Source organism: Pongo pygmaeus, chromosome 2 (genome assembly GCF_028885625.2).
Source record: "Pongo pygmaeus isolate AG05252 chromosome 2, NHGRI_mPonPyg2-v2.0_pri, whole genome shotgun sequence".
Taxonomy (NCBI): Eukaryota; Metazoa; Chordata; class Mammalia; order Primates; family Hominidae; genus Pongo; species Pongo pygmaeus.
Window position 1 is genome coordinate 155,244,373 of NC_085930.1, and position 19,735 is coordinate 155,264,107.

General features: G+C 40.6%; 1 protein-coding gene across 2 annotated transcripts in view; it reads right to left on the reverse strand.

The window, feature by feature from the left end:
* PLSCR2 (phospholipid scramblase 2) overlaps positions 1-17,485 on the reverse strand; it is a 53,606-nt gene extending 36,121 nt beyond the window's left edge. The window contains exon 1 of one of the 2 annotated variants that reach the window (XM_054481283.1): positions 16,844-17,485. In XM_054481283.1, the coding sequence (XP_054337258.1) occupies positions 16,844-17,294 (451 nt within the window). In that variant the 5' untranslated portion in view covers positions 17,295-17,485. Of the gene's footprint in view, positions 1-15,631; positions 15,756-16,843 lie in introns of those variants that run through there. The other variant, XM_054481284.1, reaches the window with a different exon arrangement.
* Between the last annotated feature and the right edge of the window lie 2,250 nt (positions 17,486-19,735).

Genomic DNA, 19,735 nt, shown 5'->3' on the forward strand with positions numbered 1-19,735 from the left:
CAGAGCTGGGGGCGCGACTGCACCCACCACCCCGTGTGCGATGCGGAGCTGCCCCCCCAGCCCGTCCCGTCTCCCTCTCCCCATCCCAGTCCCCTTTTTTGCTCTTTGGAGAGACTACGGAAACGTTTGTCCAGTGGTTAAGGGCAGAGATGAACTGGGACCTCGACACCAGCTGGAACTGGAAAATCATCAGGTGGGGGAGTGGCTTACCCCGGGAACTTCCTTAACTCTGGTCTTGACCTCCATCCCTTAGAAGCCTGTAGCTTTTCAAGGTGAGGGAGCTTAGACTACAAATGAGGAGCGGTCAGATTATTTTGTCTCTAGCCCTTGCCCTTCTGCCTTTTCTTTCCATCAAAAGGCATTTTTAAGTTGTTTTAAGAGTGAAAATGATGAGGTGTGTAGAATGTTTATTTTTTCAGGACGCGCCTTTGATTTTTCAGGGTGTGCCTGCAACTGGCACACCCTCATGCAATAAATAGATACATATTGCAATGACGTTTTTACTGATTTTTAAAAAATTTATTTACACGCTTGTAACCCTAGCACTTTGGGAGGCCGAGGCGGGCGGATCACCTGAGGCCAGGAGTTCAAGACCAGCCTGGACAACATGGTGAAACCCCATCTCTACTAAAAATACAAAAATGAGCCGGGTGTGGCAGTGTGCCCCTGTAATCCCAACGACTAGGGAGGCTGAGGCAGGAGAAAAATCGCTTGGACCCGGAAGGCGGAGGTTGCAGTGAGTCGAGATCCAGCCACTACACTCCAGCCTGGGAGACAGAGCAAGACTCGTCTCAAACAAACAAACAAACAAAAAAACACATGATCTTCCAAACAATAACGCCATATATGGAGGAAAATGAAACCTCACCCTCTCCATTCCCGGTGCTGTTCTCCCGATTACCCTGCTAACCAAGGTTGACACAAACATTTGAAGACATACTAAGAGAGGTGGGGGGAGGGAAGAAAAAAGGGAATGGAAGGGAGGAAGGTGGAGAAAGAAACTGAGAAAATAAGATAGAAAAAGGAAGAAGGAAAATCAAGCTACTTGAGTTTGAATTCTTCCTTTTTTATTTCCTGTGCCTGTGACTTGTGAAAATTACTTGACAATCTCTGTGCCTGTTTTCTAACAGGTAAAATGAGAGTAGTAATGGTATCTACCACACAGGATTTTTATGATGATTAAGAAAGTTAAAATATATAAAGAATTTAGAATGATGGTTGCCATAGAGTAAGCGCTCAGTAAATGTTATATACATACAAATAAGTATATACACAGCTACACAGTGTTTTTTTTTGTTTGTTTTGTTTTTTACATAAACAGGATTATTTTTTACAGCTCTTCTCTGATGTGGTTTTCACCTAACAGTGCATCTTGGAAATCTCTATCCCTCTAATACAGAATGTGTCATTGATCTAATAATCTAGGTACTGTTTCCAAGTTTTATCAATTATAAATTGTGCTGTAGTCATCATCTTTGCACATATCTTTCTGTATACAATACAAAAAAACCATATTTTATTCTTTTACCAATAAGTCATGGGATTTCTAATTTTTCCACACCTCTTCAATTCTAGAATACCAATTCTAAATGTTTCCTACCGTGAATGGCAAGCATTATCTTATTTTTTGTTTGTTGATTCTGATTGTTAATGAGATTGAGGACTTTTTCATATGATTACTAATTATTTTACAGTTTTATTCTGTGATTTGTCTGAAATATAATGCTCATTTTGTTATTGTTGTTGGATTGGGATTTTTTCCCTCTTGCTGATTTGTTAGTGGTCTTTATATATTGTGGGTATGTTAAATAAGACACAATTCTTTGTTTTTTTTTGTTTTGTTTTGTTTTGTTTTGTTTTGAGACAGAGTTTCTCTGTTGCCCCGACTGGAGTGCAGTGGCACGATCTCAGCTCACTGCACCCTCCACCCTCCGGGTTCAAGAAATTCTCTTGCCTCAGCCTCCCAAGTAGCTGGGATTACAGGCATACGCCACTATGCCCTGCTAATTTTTGTATGTTTAGTAGAGATGGGGTTTCCCCATGTTGGCCAGGCTGGTCTCAAACTCCTCACCTCAGATCCGCCCACCTTGGCCTCCCAAAGTGCTGGGATTGCAGGTGTGAACCACCATGCCCGGCCAAGATACAATTCTTTTGCCCACTGAGTCTCTGGCTTGAAACTTATTTGAGGTTGCTTTCACCATACAGAAATTTTTATTTTCAGTGATTTTTACTTTTATTTTTTCATTTTGACTTCTGGTCTTTGAATCTTATTTTAAACTGCCTCTTGTACCTAGGACATTTTTATGATTTCTTCCTTTACGTCTATTCCTTATTTCCAAGCAGTTGAGAATGTCTAGTTGTCTTTTTATTATTTGTAATTTTATTGTAGCAAGCACATGCTGTGTATGGTTTCAGTCATTTGAAATTTTTAAGACATTATGACCTTCTGGTACACAGCCAATTTTTATAAATATTGTATGAGAAATAGATGTATTCTGCAGTTGTGTACAAGTGATGTATTTTCATTCTAATTGGCTGGGTCAGTTAATTTTGCTGTTGCTTTAGCTAATATTTGGTTTGATTAATCTATCAATTATTCAAAGAGGTATTAAAATTGAGAAACTATTTATTTACATTTAGACTTCTTTTCATGTAGTTCATTAGGGCAACTAAAAGAAAATACCATAGTCTGGGTAGCTTATAAACAACAGGAAGTTATTTCTCATAGTCCTGGAGGCTGACAAATCCAACATCAAGGTGCCAGGAGATTCAGTGTCTGCAGAACGGCCTACATTCTGACACATACATGGCATCTTCTCACCGTGTCCTCACAAAGTGGAAGGGACGAGGGATCGCTCTAAGATTGTATTTTTCTTTTTTTTTTTTTTAAAGTGTATTAATCCCATTTATGAGAGTTCCATTCTCGTGACCTAATCTCACAAAGGCCCCACCTCCTAATATATCACATTGGTGATTAGGCTTCAATGTATAAATTTTGAGCAGACACAAACATTCAGACAATAGCAACATCTGTCTTAGCTCCTGTTGCAACAGCAAAATGGCATAGTCTAGGTGACTTAAACAACAGACATTTATTTCTCACAGTTCTAGAATTTGAGAAGTCCAAGGACAGGGAGCCAGTAAAATCATCATCTGTTGAAGCCTCTCTGGCTTGCAGACAGTCCCTTTCTTGTTGTGGCCTCACATGGCAGAGAGAGGAAGAACTCTGGTTCTTCTTCCTCTCCTTGTAAGGACACTGATCCCATCATAGAATTTTAACCTTTCCTTAATTTGGCATCACCAATCCCTCCTTTTCTCTGGGGTACTGTAGAAATAAATTAGATCTCCTTATTATATCTGTCTAGACACGCTTTGTGACTTCCTGTGTCTTTCAAAATGATTTGCCACATCTGCCTTTTTTCATATTCTCAAATTTGTTGAAATCTTATGCCCTGCTATATAATCTCATCTTTTTTTCATCCTTGGCTTATTACAGCTTTGGGTTTTGTTTGTTTTGACTATCTTCACTTTTATTGTATTATAGTCCTGAAGAAAAGTACTATCTTTTTTTTTTTTGACAGAGTCTTGCTCTGTCGCCCAGGCTGGAGTGCAATGGCATGATCTCGGCTCACTGCAACCTCCACCTCCCAGGTTCAAGCAATTCTCCTACCTCAGCCTCCCATAGTTGGGATAACAGGAGCCTGCTACCACGCCTAACTAATTTTTGTATTTTTAGTAGAGATGGGGTTTCACCATGTTGGTCAGGCTGGTCTCGAACCCCTGACATCAGGTGATCCACCCACCTCGACCTCCCAAAATGCTGTGATTACAGGCATGAGCCACTGCGCCTGGCTGAAAAGTACTATCTTAAATTAGAAAACGTCTAGGTATAACATAAACACACTGTTGGTTGACTAATCAAAACTCAGTATCTGCTTTTACATGGTAAAATAGTGGTTTTCAAATTTTAGTATAGCTCAGATTCACCTGGAAATCTTGTTAAAACTCAATATGTGTTTCCCACATCCAGAGTTTCTAATTCAATATATTTGGAATGGGGCTTGAGAATTTGCTTTTCTAATAAATTCCCATGTGACGCTCACGATGGTTTTCCAGGGACTTCACTTTAAGAACCATTGCTAAGCGTTCTATTTTGTTCAGTTCTTGAAGAACAATGTGTTCATAAAAGGAATGTCCTAACCCAAAGAACAAATATTGGTTAGTTGTCAATCATAATGAATCCAGCCTCCTTTCTCTGTTATTGGTATGCATTTGGTTATATTACTTAGATTTGGCTAAAAAAGAGTCATATTGAGAACTTCTAGGAAAGAGTTTCCTGCTTACTTTTGTATATGTATGTGAATGTATTAATATGTATCTGTGAGGTGCATAAGTACATGTACACACACAGCCCACATATACACTTATGTGAAGACTGACTTGTGGTTATAGAATCTATGAGGATATTTATTTTTGTTCTTTCCACAATTTCATACTCAAAACATACTATCTTTTTTTATTGTTGTCCTCTTCCGCATGGAGGATTTTGTTTCTTTTCAATAGCTCCAAGATTTCCACAGCACCAACGGGGAACAGGTATAACACAGCTTTATGGGAAACAGTAGCAGAGGACGATTTCACTTTGCATCATGGTTCTAACATGTTGGTTAAAATTCTGGGTTGGAAATTCTTTTTTTTTAAGAATGTTGAATATTGGCTCCCACTCTCTTCTGGCTTGTAGAGTTTCTGCTGAGAGGTCTGTTTTTATCTGATGGGCTTCCAGTTGTGGGAGACCATGCTGTTCTCTCTGGTTGCCCTTAGTAGTTTCTCCTTCGTTTCAGCCTGGGAGAATCTGATGATTATATGTCTTGGGGTTGATCTTCTCGTGGAGTATCTTAATGGTGTCCTCTGTATTTCCTTAATTTTCATGTTGGCTTGTTTTGCTAGGTTGGGGAAATTCTCCTGGATGATGATAGCGTGAAGTGTGTTTTCGAACTTCTTTTCATTCTCCCTGTCTCCTCCTGGTACTCCAATCAATCTTAGATTCAGTCTTTTTATAAAGTCCCATATTTCTTGGAGGCTTTGTTCATTCCTTTTAACTCATTTTTTTCTCTATTCTTGTCTGCATGTCTTATTTCAGTAAGGTGGATTTCAAACTCTGATATCCTTTCTTCTGCTTGGTCGATTTGACTATTGATACTTGTATATGCTTCATGAAGTTCTTGTGCTGTGTTTTTCAGCTCCATCAGGTCATTTTTGTTCCTCTCTAAACTGGTTATTCTAGTTAGCAATTCCTCTAACCTTTTATCAAGGTTCTTAGCTTCTTTGCATTGGGTTAGAACATGCTCCTTTAGCTCAGTGTAGTTTTCTATTACTCATCTTCTGAAGCCTACTCCTGTCAATTCATCCATCTAATCCTCCGTCCAGTTCTGTGTCCTTGACGAAGAGATGTTGCAATCATTTGGGGGAGAAGAGGCACTCTGGCCTTTTGGGTTTTCAGCATTTTTTCACTGATTCTTTCTCATCATCATGAGTTTACCTAGTTTCAGTCTTTGAGGCTGCTGACCCTTGCATGGGGTTTTTGTGGGGGCCATTTTTGTGGGGGTCATTTGTTGTGTCAGGTCCCTCTTCTGTAGGGCTGCTGCAGTTTCTGGGGGTTCACTTCAGGCCCTATTCATCTTACATTCCTACTTCTTTACATGCTTCATAACTTGTTGAAAACCATATATTTAGAATAATATAATATGACAACTCTGGAAACTGTATTTGCCTCTTCCCCAGGCTTTGTTGCTGGTGGTGTTTTTCCTATTGTGCATTTGTTTGGTTACTTTCCTCAACTAATTATATTAATCTATATTCTTCATTATGTGTGACCACTGACATCTATTCAGTTAGCATAGTAGTCATTCAATAAATGGATATAGTTTTCCTTAAATATGCCGCATAAGTGTATCTCCCAGCCTTTTCCAAAAGGTCCTTTGTGTGTTTGGGGACACTATTTCAAAGATCCAACAGATGATTTACAGTATTGGCTTAGCTTTCTCTCACTGCTTGCACAGAAACTTAAGGTCAGCCAGACGAGAGAGGTTATTTCTTTTTCAGGTCTTTTCTGGGTATGTGCACAGTTTTGTACATGCACATTTCCTTCTAAATTTTCAGGAGTATGTCAGAACTTTTAAAAGCCCCTATTAATATCTCATTCCCCAGATTTTCTTTTTAAGAGATTTTGGTCAGCTTCTTCTATGCCCCAGCTATTATTAAGGCCTCACTCAATTGTCATGTTAAAAAATTACCACTAATTATTTCCCAAAACTGTTATATAGCAGGGGTGCCGGGGGGTGCACTGGGCCAAGAAGACTGACAAGAAGCAGCTGCAATCAAAGGCTCCCACCAAGAAGAACCAAGACAGTGTGTGAATCCTGCACTGGGAACTGAGGTATCCTCAGGTTCTATCAGGACTGACTAGGCAGTTGATGTGACTCACAGAGAGCAAGGAAATGCAGTGTGGTGCATCGCCTCACCTGAGAGCCACATAGGGCAAGGAGAGCTCCCATTCCCCAGCCAAGGGAGGTGCTGAGTGATCATGCTACCCAGCCTGGGGATCTGTGCTTTTTCCATGGATCTGTGCAACCCACGGATCATGAGATCCCACTCGTGAGCCCATGCTACCAGGGCCTTGGGTCCCAACCACAGAGCTGCATAGATCCTCAATAGCTACTCAGTTGGCATCTGCCTAGGACTACTGAGTGCCCAGGGGGAGGGGAAGCCTTCATCACTGCAGCTGCCTGCTGCCTAAGACAACTGAGCTCCCCAGGAAAAGGACAGCAGCCCTCACTGCAGCTGCCAGCTGCCTAAGATGCTGAACTACTGGGAGGAAAGGGCGGCAGCCATCACTACAGCTCCAGCCCACTGTATTTCTCCTGCTGGTGCCTGGGGAGACTCAAAAGGCACTCCCCATAGTACAGCACACCAGCTGTGGCAGATCACGACCAGACTGCCTTTTTAGGCCAGACCTTGATGCATCCCTCCTTACTGGGTGGGGCCTCACTGCAGAAACTTCAGCGACTCCAGCAAGGAGCTTAGGGCCAAAATTCTGGTCTTCCCGGGCCTGAGCCCCTAGGGGGAAGGGTAGTCATGGTCTCCATGGACCAGCTGACTTAGTCTTTCCCCGTTAGCTCTGAGAAATTCAGGCAGCCCAGATGAGTGGGATTACCCTAAGAACAGCACACCTGTTTGACCAAGGGATAGCCAGGGTACTTTGATAAGTGGGTCTCGGATCTCATGCCTCCCAACTGGGTGAGAACCCCCCAAAACAGAGGTCACCAGACACCTTATACAAGAGTGTTCCTGGAGTTCTGTTCCAAGATGGCCAAATAGGAACAGCTCTGGTCTGCAGCTCTCAGCGTGATCGATGCAGAAGATGGGGGATTTCTGCATTTTCAACTGAGGGACCTGGTTCATCTCACTGGGACTGGTTGGACAATGGGTGCAGCCCACAGAGGGTGACCCAAAGCAGGGCAGGGCGTTGCCTCACCTGGGAAGTGCAAAGGGTGGGGGATTTCCCTTTCCTAGCCAAGGGAAGCCACGACAGACTGTACCTGGAAAAAGGGACACTGTCGCCCAAATACTGCACTTTTCCCATGGTCTTAGCAACCAGCAGACTAGGAAATTCTCTCCCGTGCCTGGCTCAGCAGGTCCCGCACCCATGGAGCCTTGCTCACTGCTAGTGCAGCAGTCTGAGATTGACCTGCGAGGCAGCAGCCTGGCTAGGGGAGTGGTGTCAGCCATTGCTGAGGCTTGACTAGGTAAACAAAGCGGCTGGGAAGCTTGAACTGGACGGAGCCCACCACAGCTCAGCAAGGCCTACAGCCTCTATAGACTCCACCTCTGTGGGCAGGGCACAGCTGAATAAAAGACAGCAGAAACTTCTGCAGACTTAAACACCCTGTCTGACAGCTCTGAAGAAAGCAGTGGTTCTCCCAGCACAGCATTTGAGCTCTGAGAATGGACAGACTGCCTCCTCAAGTGAGTCTCTGATCCTCGTGTAGCCTAACTGGGAGACACCTCCCAGTAGCGGCTGACACACACTTCATACAGGAAGGTGCCCCTCTAGGACGAAGCTTCCAGAGGAAGGATCAGGCAGCAATATTTGCTGTTCTGCAATATTTACTGTTCTGCAGCCTCCACTGGTAATACCCAGGCAAACAGGGTCTGGAGTGGACCTCCAGCAAACTCCAACAGATCTGCAGCTGAGGGACCTGACTGTTAGAAGGAAAACTAACAAACAGAAAGGAATAGCATCAACATCAACAAAAAGGACATCTACACCCAAACCCCATCTGTAGGTCACCAACATCAAAGACCAACGCAAAGATGGGGAGAAACCAGAGCAGAAAATTCTAAAAACCAGAGCACCTCTTCTCCTCCAAAGGATCGCAACTCCTTGCCAGCAATGGAACAAAGCTGGATGGAGAATGACTTTGATGAGATGACAGAAATAGGCTTCAGAAAGTCAGTAATAACAAACTTCTCTGAGCTAAAGGAGCATGTTCTAACCTATCGCAAGGAAGCTAATAAAAACCTTGAAAAAAGGTTAGACGAATGGCTAACTAGAATAAACCGTGTAGAGAAAACCCTAAATGAAAAGATGGAGGTGAAAACCATGGCACGAGAACTTCGTGACACATTCACAAGCTTCAGTAGCTGATTCGATCAAGTGGAAGAAAGGGTATTGGTGATTGAAGATCAAATTAATGAAATAAAGTGAGAATACAAGTTTAGAGAAAAAAGAGTAAAAAGAAACTAACAAAGCCTCCAAGAAATATGGGACTATGTGAAAAGAACAAATCTACATCTGATTGGTGTACTTGAAAGTGACGAGGAGAATGCAACCAAGTTAGAAAACACTCTTCAGGATATTATCCAGGAGAACTTCCCCAACCTAGCAAGGCAGGCCAACATTCAAATTCAGGAAATATAGAGAACACCACAAAGATACTCCTCAAGAGGAGCATCTCAAGACACATAATTGTCAGATTCACCAAGGTTGAAATGAAGGAAAAAATGTTAAGGGCAGTCAGAAAGAAAGGTCGGGTTACCCACAAAGGAAAGCCGATCAGACTAACAGCGGATCTCTCGGCAGAAACTCTACAAGCCAGAAGAGAGTGGGGGCCAATATTCAACATTCTTAAAGAAAAGAATTTTCAACCCAGAATTTCATATCCAGCCAAACTTAGCTTCATAAGTAAAGGAGAAATAAAATCCTTTACAGACAAGCAAATGTTGAGAGATTTTGTCACCACCAGGCCTGCCTTACAAGAAATTCTGAAGGAAGCACTAAATATGGAAAGGAACAACCAGTACCAGGCACTGCAAAAACATGCCAAATTGTAAAGACCATCAATGCTAGGAAGAAACTTCATCAATTAATGGGCAAAATAACCAGCTAACATTATCATGACAGGATCAAATTCACACATAACAATAACCTTAAATGTAAATGGACTAAATGCCCCAATTAAAAGACACAGACTGGCAAATTGGATAAAGAGTCAAGACCCATCAGTGTGCTGTGTCAGGAGACCCATCTCACTTGCAGAGACACACATAGGCTCAAAATAAAGGGATGGAGGAAGATCTACCAAGCAAATGGAAAGCAAAACACAGCAGGGGTTGCAATCCTACTCTCTGGTAAAACAGACTTTAAACCAACAAAGATCAAAACAGACAAAGAAGGCCATTACATAATGGTAAAGGGATCAATTCAACAAGAAGAGCTAACTATCCTAAATATATATGCACCCAATACAGGAGCATTCATAAAGCAAGTCCTTAGAGACCTACAAAGAGACTTAGACTCCCACACAATAATAATGGGAGACTTCAACACTCCACTATCAATATTAGATAGATCAACGAGACAGAATGTTAACAAGGATATCCAGGACTTGAACTCAGCTTTGCACCAAGCAGATCTAATAGACATCTACAGAACTCTCCATCCCAAGTCAACAGAATATACATTCTTCTCAGCACCACACTGCACTTATTCTAAAATTGACCAGATAATTGGAAGTAAAGCACTCCTCATAAAATGTAAAAGAAGAAAAATAAAAACCAACTGTCTCTCAGACCACATTACAATCAAATTAGAACTCAGGATTAAGAAACTCACTCAAAACCACACAACTATATGGAAACTGAACAACCTGCTCCTGAATGACTACTGGGTAAATAACGAAATGAAGGCAAAAATAAAAATTTCTTTGAAACCAACGAGAACAAAGACACAACATACTAGAATCTCTGGGACACATTGAATGCAGTTTGTAGAGGGAAATTTATAGCACTAAATGCCCACAAGAGAAAGCAGGAAAGATCTAAAATTAACACCCTAGCATCACAATGAAAAGAACTAGAGAAGCAAGAGTAAACACATTCAAAAGCTAGCAGAAGGCAAGAAATAACTAAGATCAGAGCAGAAATGAAGGAAATAGAGACACAAAAAAACCTTCAAAAAAATCAATGAATCCAGGAGCTGGCTTTTTGAAAAGATCAACAAAACTGATAGACCACTAGCAAGACTAATAAAGAAGAAAAGAGAGAAGAATCAAACAGATGCAATAAAAAAATTATAAAGGGGATATCACCACCGACCCCACAGAAATACAAACTACCACCAGAGAAAACTATAAACACCTCTGCGCAAATAAACTAGAAAATCTACAAGAAATGGATAAATTCCTGGACACATACACCCTCCCAAGACTAAACCAGGAAGAAGTTGAATCTCTGAATAGACCAATAACAGGCTCTGAAATTGAGGCAATAATTAATAGCCTACCAACTAAAAAAAGTCCAGGACCAGATGGATTCGCAGCCGAATTCTACCAGAGGTCCAAAGAGGAGATGGTACTATTCCTTCTGAAACTATTCCAATCAATAGAAAAAGATGGAATCCTCCCTAACTCATTTTATAAGGCCAGCATCATCCTGATACCAAAGCCTGGCAGAGACACAACAAAAAAAGAAAATTGTAGACCAAAATTCCTGATGATCATTGATGTGAAAATCCTCAATAAAATACTCACAAACTGAATCCAGCAGCACATCAAAAAGCTTATTCGCCATGATCAAGTCAGCTTCATACCTGGGATGCAAGGCTGGTTCAACATATGCAAATCAATAAATGTAATCCATCACATAAACAGAACCAATGACAAAAAACACATGATTATCTCAATAGATGCAGAAAAGGCCTTCAAAAAATTCAACAGCTCCTCATATTAAAAACTTTCAATAAACTAGGTATTGATGGAACATATCACAAAATAATAAGAGCTATTTATAACAAACCCACAGCCAATATCATACTGAATGGGCAAAAACTGGGAGCATTCCCTTTGAAAACTGGCACAAGACAAGGATGCCCTCTCTCACCACTCCTATTCAACATAGTGTTGGAAGTTCTGGCCAGAGCAATCAGGCAACAGAAAGAAATAAAGGGTATTCAATTAGGAAAATAGGAAGTCAAATTATCCCTGTTTGCAGATGACATGATTGTATATTTGGAAAACCCCATCATCTCAGCCTAAAATCTCCTTAAGCTGATAAGCAACTTCAGCAAAGTCTCAGGATACAAAATCAATGTGCAAAAATCACAAGCATTCCTATACACCAATAACAGACAAACAGAGAGCCAAGTCATCAGTGAACTCCCATTCACAATTGCTACAAAGAGAATTAAAATACCTGGGAATCCAACTTACAAAGGATGTGAAGGACCTCTTCAAGGAGAACTACAAACCACTGCTCAAGGAAATAAGAGAGGACACAAACAAATGGAAGAACATTCCGTGCTCAAGGATAGGAAGAATCAGTATTGTGAAAATGGCCATACTGCCCAAGGTAATTTATAGATTCAATGCCATTCCCATGAAGCTACCAATGACTTTCTTCACAGAGTTGGAAAAAACTACTTTAAAGTTCATATGGAACCAAAAAAGGAGACTGCATTGTGAAGACAATCCTAAGCAAAAAGAACAAAGCTGAGGCATCACACTACCTGACTTCAAACTATACTACAAGGTCACAGTAACCAAAACAGCATGGTACTGGTACAAAAACAGATATATAGACCGGAACAGAACAGAGGCTTCAGAAATAACACCACACATCTACCACCATCTGATCTTTGACAAACCCGACAAAAACAAAAAATGAAGAAAGGATTTCCTATTTAATAAATGGTGCTTGGAAAACTGGCTAGCCATATGTAGAAAGCAGAAGCTGGATCCCTTCCTTACACCTTATACAAAAATTAATTCAAGGTGGATTAATGACTTAAATTTTAGACCTAAACCATAAAAACCCTAGAAGAAAACCTAGGCAATACCATTCAGGACATAGGCATGAGCAAGGACTTCATGACTAAAACACCAAAAACAATGACAACAAAAGCCAAAATAGACAAATTGGATCTAATTAAACTGAAGAGCTTCTGCATGGCAAAAGAAACTACCATCAGAGTGAGCAGGCAACCTACAGAATGGGAGAAAATTTTTGCAATTTACCCATCTGACAAAGGGCTAATATCCAGAATCTACAAAGAACTTAAACAAATTTAAAAGAAAAAAACAAACAACCCCATCAAAAAGTGAGCAAAGGAGAAATGCAAATTAAAACTTCAATGAGATACCTTCTCATATCAGTCATGATGGCTATTATTAAAAAGTCAAAAAATAATGGATGCTGGTGAGGTTCCTGTGCTCACTGGTAATGGGAATGTAAATTAGTTCAGCCACTGTGGAAAGCAGTTGGATATTTCTCAAAGAAGTTAAAACAGAACTTAAAACCATTCGACCCAACAATCCTATTACTGGTTATATACCCAAAGGAATGTAAATTATTCTATCATGAAGACTCATGCCTGCCTATGTTCATCACAGCACTAGTCACAAGAACAAAGACATGGACTCAACCTAGATGCCCATCGATGATGGACTGGAGAAAGGAGATGTTGTGCATACATACCATGGAGTACTTTACAAACATAAAAAAAGAATAAAATCATGTCCTTTGCAGTAACATGGATGGAGCTGGAGGCCATTATCATAAGCGAATTAATGCAGGAACACACAGTTAAATACAGTGTGTTCTTACATGTAAGTGAGAGCTAAACACTGAGTGTACATGGTCACAAAGGTAGGAACAACAAACACCAGAGCCTACTTGAAGAGGGAGGCTTGCAGGAGGGTGAGAGTTGAAAAACTACCTATCAGGCAATATACTCACTACCTGAGTGACAAAATCATACCAAACTCCAACAACATAAAATTTACCCATGTAATAAACATGCACATGTACCCCCTGAACCTAAAATGAAAGTTGAAAAAAAAAAAGGTAAGGATGTGTTTTCAGCTGAGTAATTTTATTAGGCAATATTCTGTTTATAGAATTTCAGGAGTCCAGCGAATTTCTTTGATTTCTTCTTTCTGTTTTTCTCTTTCAGCCCAAGGTGGCATTTTTTTTTTTGCAAGCGTAAAAACTTTGAGAACATTGTGTCTCTAAAGTATATGTCACTGGATTCATTCCGTAGACATTATGTTGACATATATAATAATGTGTAAGATAATATGTTTATGGTTTTGGGGAATATGACATACACATCTTTAGGTGGAATTTTTCTGTTGATTACATCATGGCTACTGTGACTACAGAGCTGTTGGTTTGCAAATCTTCTGTGAATCTGGGGATTGGAGGATGGAAATAGAACAAGTTGAAATTCTGCAGCTCACTGTTCTATGATAGTTTCACATTTTTTAAGATGACCTTTAGATTGTTTGAGGTCATTGGTTAATGTTCAGAGTTCTAAAATTTTGATTTTGACCATTTTTACCTGGGTTCTGACTGCTTTCTTTTAGGCACAGATTTTTGGAGCCCTTACTCTGAATTTTTTTGTGCATATGAAATTGTATATAGACAGAGACTATTATTTGAAATTAAAACAAATAAGAACTATGTCACATCTATGTATATTGGTAAGTACATAAATATTTCATATACATGAATGGCAATGTACTTAATTTAAAAATCCCAAATATGTATGTATTTATTAATTTTTACGTTTTATTAAGTATATTACCGTTTTTCGTATTGTCTACATATGTGCATATATAGTGCATATATGTATATATGTTTTAATACTTGCTAATAAGAATAACTATACTGATTTTTAAACATACATGTCACCAGACAAAATGTATAATTATGACAGACAAACTGGTGGTCTTCCAGCTGTTTTGTCAAAGAATCTCAATGTTACATTGTTGTATTATTCATAAGTCTATTTAATTTGATAAAGTAATATATTGCTGTCAGTGAACCTAAAATACAAACACTGTTTTTAAACACTCATGGTTTAAATACTTTCTAAATCACAGATCTTCAAAGAATAGTAATCACACAATTATATTAGTTGGAAAGTTCTCCTGAAGTCTTAGAAGGAATATGCATTTTGCATTATGCTTCACCCAAATATATAGGTTTCTTAATTTTGAAAGAAAATTCAGACTTTCCATCATGAGGTCTCATACTTATGAAACACTCTTATCTCTAGAAATGTTTCCTAGTGGGTTCACTGTAGAAACCTGCAGATCATTTGTAGGTCAACTCTGATCCCAGTTTTATGGATCAAAATATGAGCCTCAGAGATGTTGTGTTATCCATTAGATTTATACATGGAAGAGCTATAAAGTGAATCCAGGTATCCTAAAGAAGAGGAATGGCAGGAATAGTTGACATAAATAATGGACTGGGAAAGAGGAGTATCAATTAGAGTAGGAGAGAAGAGGTTCATTCAGGGTCAGGCATATTTCATATACATGGTGATTTTCAAGTTAGATGTAAGATGAAGTTGGAGGCTTTGTTGCACTCCAACTATGGCATTCATTTTCCTTCTCTCTAGAGAAGAACATAAATGTCTTCTTCCTATTTTTGGATACTTTGTACTGAGTGGAAGCTCAGAGATTTGTCCCAAACCTGGAATCCTAGGCAGTGTCTCTAAAAATACATCACAATATTCTTTTATATTATATGGGCAACAATGAAACATCAGCAAAGTAATAAATTCTGAATACTACAGTTTCCCAGTTCAATGGACTGAATATATCTTTCTGAAATTAATATGTTAAAGTCCTAACTCCCAGTGGTTTTAGGAAGTAGGGCTTTTGGAAGACGATTAGGCCACAAGGGAGGAGTTCTCAGAATTAGGAGCAATGCCCTTATAGAAATAGACCCCAGAAAGATCCCTCCCTGCTTCTGCCCTGTGAGGTTACAGTAAGAAGTTGGTCATCTGTGAGGAAGTGAACCCTCATCAGACACCAAATCTGTTTAATTTTGGGCTTCTTAGCCTCCAGAAGTAGAGAAACCAGTTTCTGTTATTATAAGTCACCCAGTCTATGGTATTTGTTACAGCAGTTCACACTGTTTAAGATACCTAATATGAGTTTAAGGTCCCCATTAGGTAGTTCGTGAATAGGATCATAAGCATAAACAAAAGGGAGTATGTAGTAGTTATAGAGACCAACATTTGAAGCACGTTAGTCTCTGGAAACTACATGTCATTGGCTACCTGGGAGATGAATTTGAAAAGGCTTCATTCTCCATTCGGCCCACAATCCAGAGTCTCTCAAAATTATTGCTAGGAAGAATCTAAGATGGGCAGATACAAGCAACCACAACAATAGACATTCCATTTAGAACTTTGAAGCTAACTGGTTCTATGAATAATTGTACACATACCAGGATATAAAGCTTGTAATTCTCCCATGGTATTGGAATGGCAAAAAGACTCAAAGCAGTGGTCACGCCTCCTGCAAGCAGTGTGCCACCTCAAAGCAGTGTTCACACCTCAAAGCAGTATGTCACACCTCCTATATTCCAATAATTGATCAAGTGCGGCCAGTTCCACATGAAGTTTCTGATACCTAAGGCTTTACCACTACATGTTAAACAATAAAATGGAAGAATAATTACATGATGGTGCATAAAATGGTTTCAGAGCATTATACGTTGTCCTCTGTTGTACTAGTTTCATTACTTTGCACTTTGTGCAAGAGCACACTGTTATTGAGAGACCTTCTCAGTCATATAGAAAGAGAGAAAGCCTAAGTGGAATGTAAATTAGAACATTATGTTTTGTAGTAGGGTTTGAGTAAGAGGAAAAGTATCTCTTTGGTATCTCAGAACAGGAAGGAAAAGTATTCACAATGTATGAGAGATAAAACAACCTGGATACATTTCAATTACAGGATCTAGAAGTAGAATGGTAAGGATACTATGGTAAGTGACTCTCTTGTGTGGGCCCATTTGCCAAGCTTAGCTATGGACAACACAACAGCCTTGGGTGTTTGTAATCCCCTCTGAACAAAGTGAAGGGATTTGGACTCTCGTGAAGGTACATGGGCATGAAGTTACTTCTTCCACTGACCACGATGTCAATGAATCTCAGGGTGGTGGTGGGGGCGGGGATGCATTTCCTGTGAATAAGGGCACAGGTTTAGCACCTCACAGCAGCAGCTGGTCAAGACAGATAAGAACCTACTGGCATTAATCAGTGGAAACAATAGAGGATAAAGGCTGCCACTTTATGAAAGATGAGCTTGGCCTGTCCAAAATAAATTGTGTAACCTCCCCATGGAGAAGACAAGAGAGGCTAAATGTGTCACAAGCAAATAGTCTCATAAGCCCTCAGCCAGATTAGCATGTTGAAAACCTCCCCTTTATCCGGGCCAGTAAGGAGCAAATTGGCCTCCCAGAACTGGGCCCTCTTGAACCCACTAACCTAGATCATAGTGAGAAGTGACAGCGTTCTGGCAGCCCTTGCTCGCTCTCGGCAACTCTTCAGCCTCCGTGCCCACTCTGGCCAAGCTTGAGGAGCCTTTCAGCCCACTGCTGCACTGTGGGAGTCCCTTTCTGGGCTGGCCGAGGCCAGAGCCGGCTCCTTCCGCTTGCAGGGAGGTGTGGAGGGAGAGGCACCGGCGGCAATCGGGGCTGCGCGCGGCGCTTGCGGGCCAGCGCAAGTTCTGGGTGGGCGTGGGCTCCGCAGCCGGCACTCGGAGCAGCTGGCCGGCCCTGCCGGCCCCGCGCAGTGAGGGGCTTAGCACCCGGCCCAGCAGGCGTGGAGGGTGCACTGGGTCCCCCAGCAGTGCTGGCCCACCGGCGCTGCGCTCGATTTCTCGCGGGGCCTTAGCTGCCTCCCCGCAGGGCAGGGCTGGGGACCTGCAGCCCGCCATGCCTGAGCCTCCCGGCTTCGCTGTGGGCTCCTGTTCAGCCCAGCCTCCCTGAGCGCAACCCTCTGCTCCAGGGCACCCGGTCCCATTAACCGCTCAAGGACTGGGGAGTGCAGGCGCAAGGCGCCGGACTGGCAGGCAGCTCCACCTGCAGCCCCCTGCAGGATCCACTGGGTGAAGCCAGCTGGGCTCCTGAGTCTAGTGGGGACTTGGAGAACCTTTATGTCTAGCTAATGGATTGTAAATACACCAATCAGCACTCTGTATCTAGCTCAAGGTTTGTAAATGCACCAATCAACACTCTGTGTCTAGCTCAGGGTTTGTAAATACACCAAATTAGCACTCTATATCTAGCTAATCCGGTGGAGACGTGGTGAACTTTTGTGTCTAGCTCAGGGATTGTAAAGGCACCAATCAGCACCCTGTCAAAATGGACCAATCAGCTCTCTGTAAAACAGACCAATAGGCTCTCTGTAAAATGAACCAATCAGGAGGGTGTGGGTGGGGCCAGATAAGACAATAAAAGCAGGCTGCGGGAGCTAGCAGTGGTAACCGGTTGGTCCATGTTCCAAGTTGTGAAAGCTTTGTTTCGCTGTTTGCAATAAATCTTGCTGCTGTTCATGCTTTGGGTCCACACTGCCTTTATGAGCTGTTAACAGTCATCACGAAGGTTTCCAGCTTCACTCCTGAAGCCAGTGAGACCACGAGCCCACTGGGAGGAAGGAACAGCTCCAGATGCCCTGCCATAAGAGCTGTAACATTGCGAAGGTCTGCAGCTTCACTCCTGAGCCAGTGACACCGGGAACTGATCAGAAGGGAGAAACTCTGAACATATCTGAACATCAGAAGGAAGAAACTCCAGACACACCGCCTTCAAGAACTGTAACACTCACTGCGAGGGTCTGCGTCTTCATTTTTGAAGTCAGTGAGACCAAGAACCCACCAATTCCGGACACAACAGGTTACAGAACACTGACATAAAAGTGATGAAACAAAATATGGAAACAGTAGTGTCTCACTCCAACCTCTAATATATTCAGATTTTTGAAAGAGAAATAGCGCCTCAAAAGCTTCTTCACCCGGAATTGAATTTCCCCTTTTTTCAGTCACTGATTCAATGTTCTCTGTTTTTACCAGAATCATGAGGTAATATAGACACCTCAAAACCCAGAATCTTTAAGGAGTAATACTAATATAATGATGAGCTTTAACATTAACTTTAGTAACATTAAAACCTCAGTTTTTGTATTTATAAATTATACTGCAGGGTTTCTTCTGGTAATAAAATTCCCTGGTAGTGCATATATTCTCACTCTTATTTGAATCTAAAGGAAGTGATCATATTTTGATGTATGGATATTACTCTGAATTAAAATTATAAGTTTACAAGTTTAGACAAAATAAAACTAAAATTTGGAAATATAAAATTGGAAAACAAAACTGAAGTATGTGTCTGTTGTTAAGTAAGTAGATATACAAGCAAATACATACTTTTCATTACATATCAAGACCTGAAATTACGTCACAAACATACACCAGTAGTTGAAGAAAGCACTTAATTCCTCAGAAGGAAAATGCTAGATTAGATATATCCAATACCAAGGATGAATAGACAATCATTCTTTTAAAAAATTAATCACCAGTTAGATTACTACCTACCTCATATGAAATTAATAAAAAATGGTTTGCAGCATAATGTCATCTAAGTAGAATTGAAAATTAATGGTGCATTAATAATAAAAATAAGAATAATAATGGTAGAATATGCATACTTTATCCTAATAAAAACTTTAAAATGAAGAAGTTATTATCCTAATTTTAGAGGTAAGAAAACCAAAGCTTAGATAACCTTCATTAATGTTTTTGTTCAAATTGACTGAGCTACAAAGTTCAGGTGCCTGAAATCAAATCCTTGTTATATTTGGATTTCAGAAGCAACAGTGATTTACTTATTTCTTATGGTTGATAGTACAACTGAATTTAATTATCCAGCACTTACTTTTGCTACAGATGGATTAAATCAATCTATTATTAGAAGAGTAGTTTGATTAATAATTTTCAAAATGCCACTTAGAGGCAAGGAGGTGAACTGGGTACTTATTTTTTCAATTGGGAAAGCTGGATCAGTTACAGACTTCACATGAGCTTTGTGACCTGTACAATAAAACAAAACAGTGCCAGAAACCAAGAAACTAACAAAAATGGACCACCTTTTAGATTAATTGGGCTTCACAGTTCTGTTTCTTTAAAGCTGATATCCTGTGATCTTGAATGGGAGATGTGGGAACACTGTCTGATCACTTGGCAGAATCCTATATGGGAGATGTGGGAACACTGATCACTTGGCAGAATCCTGGAACATATTGTTTTACAGTCTGGCCACATGGAAACACCTAGATTATTTTATGTTCTGAGACATTGTATACATTAACAGTGAAAAGAAT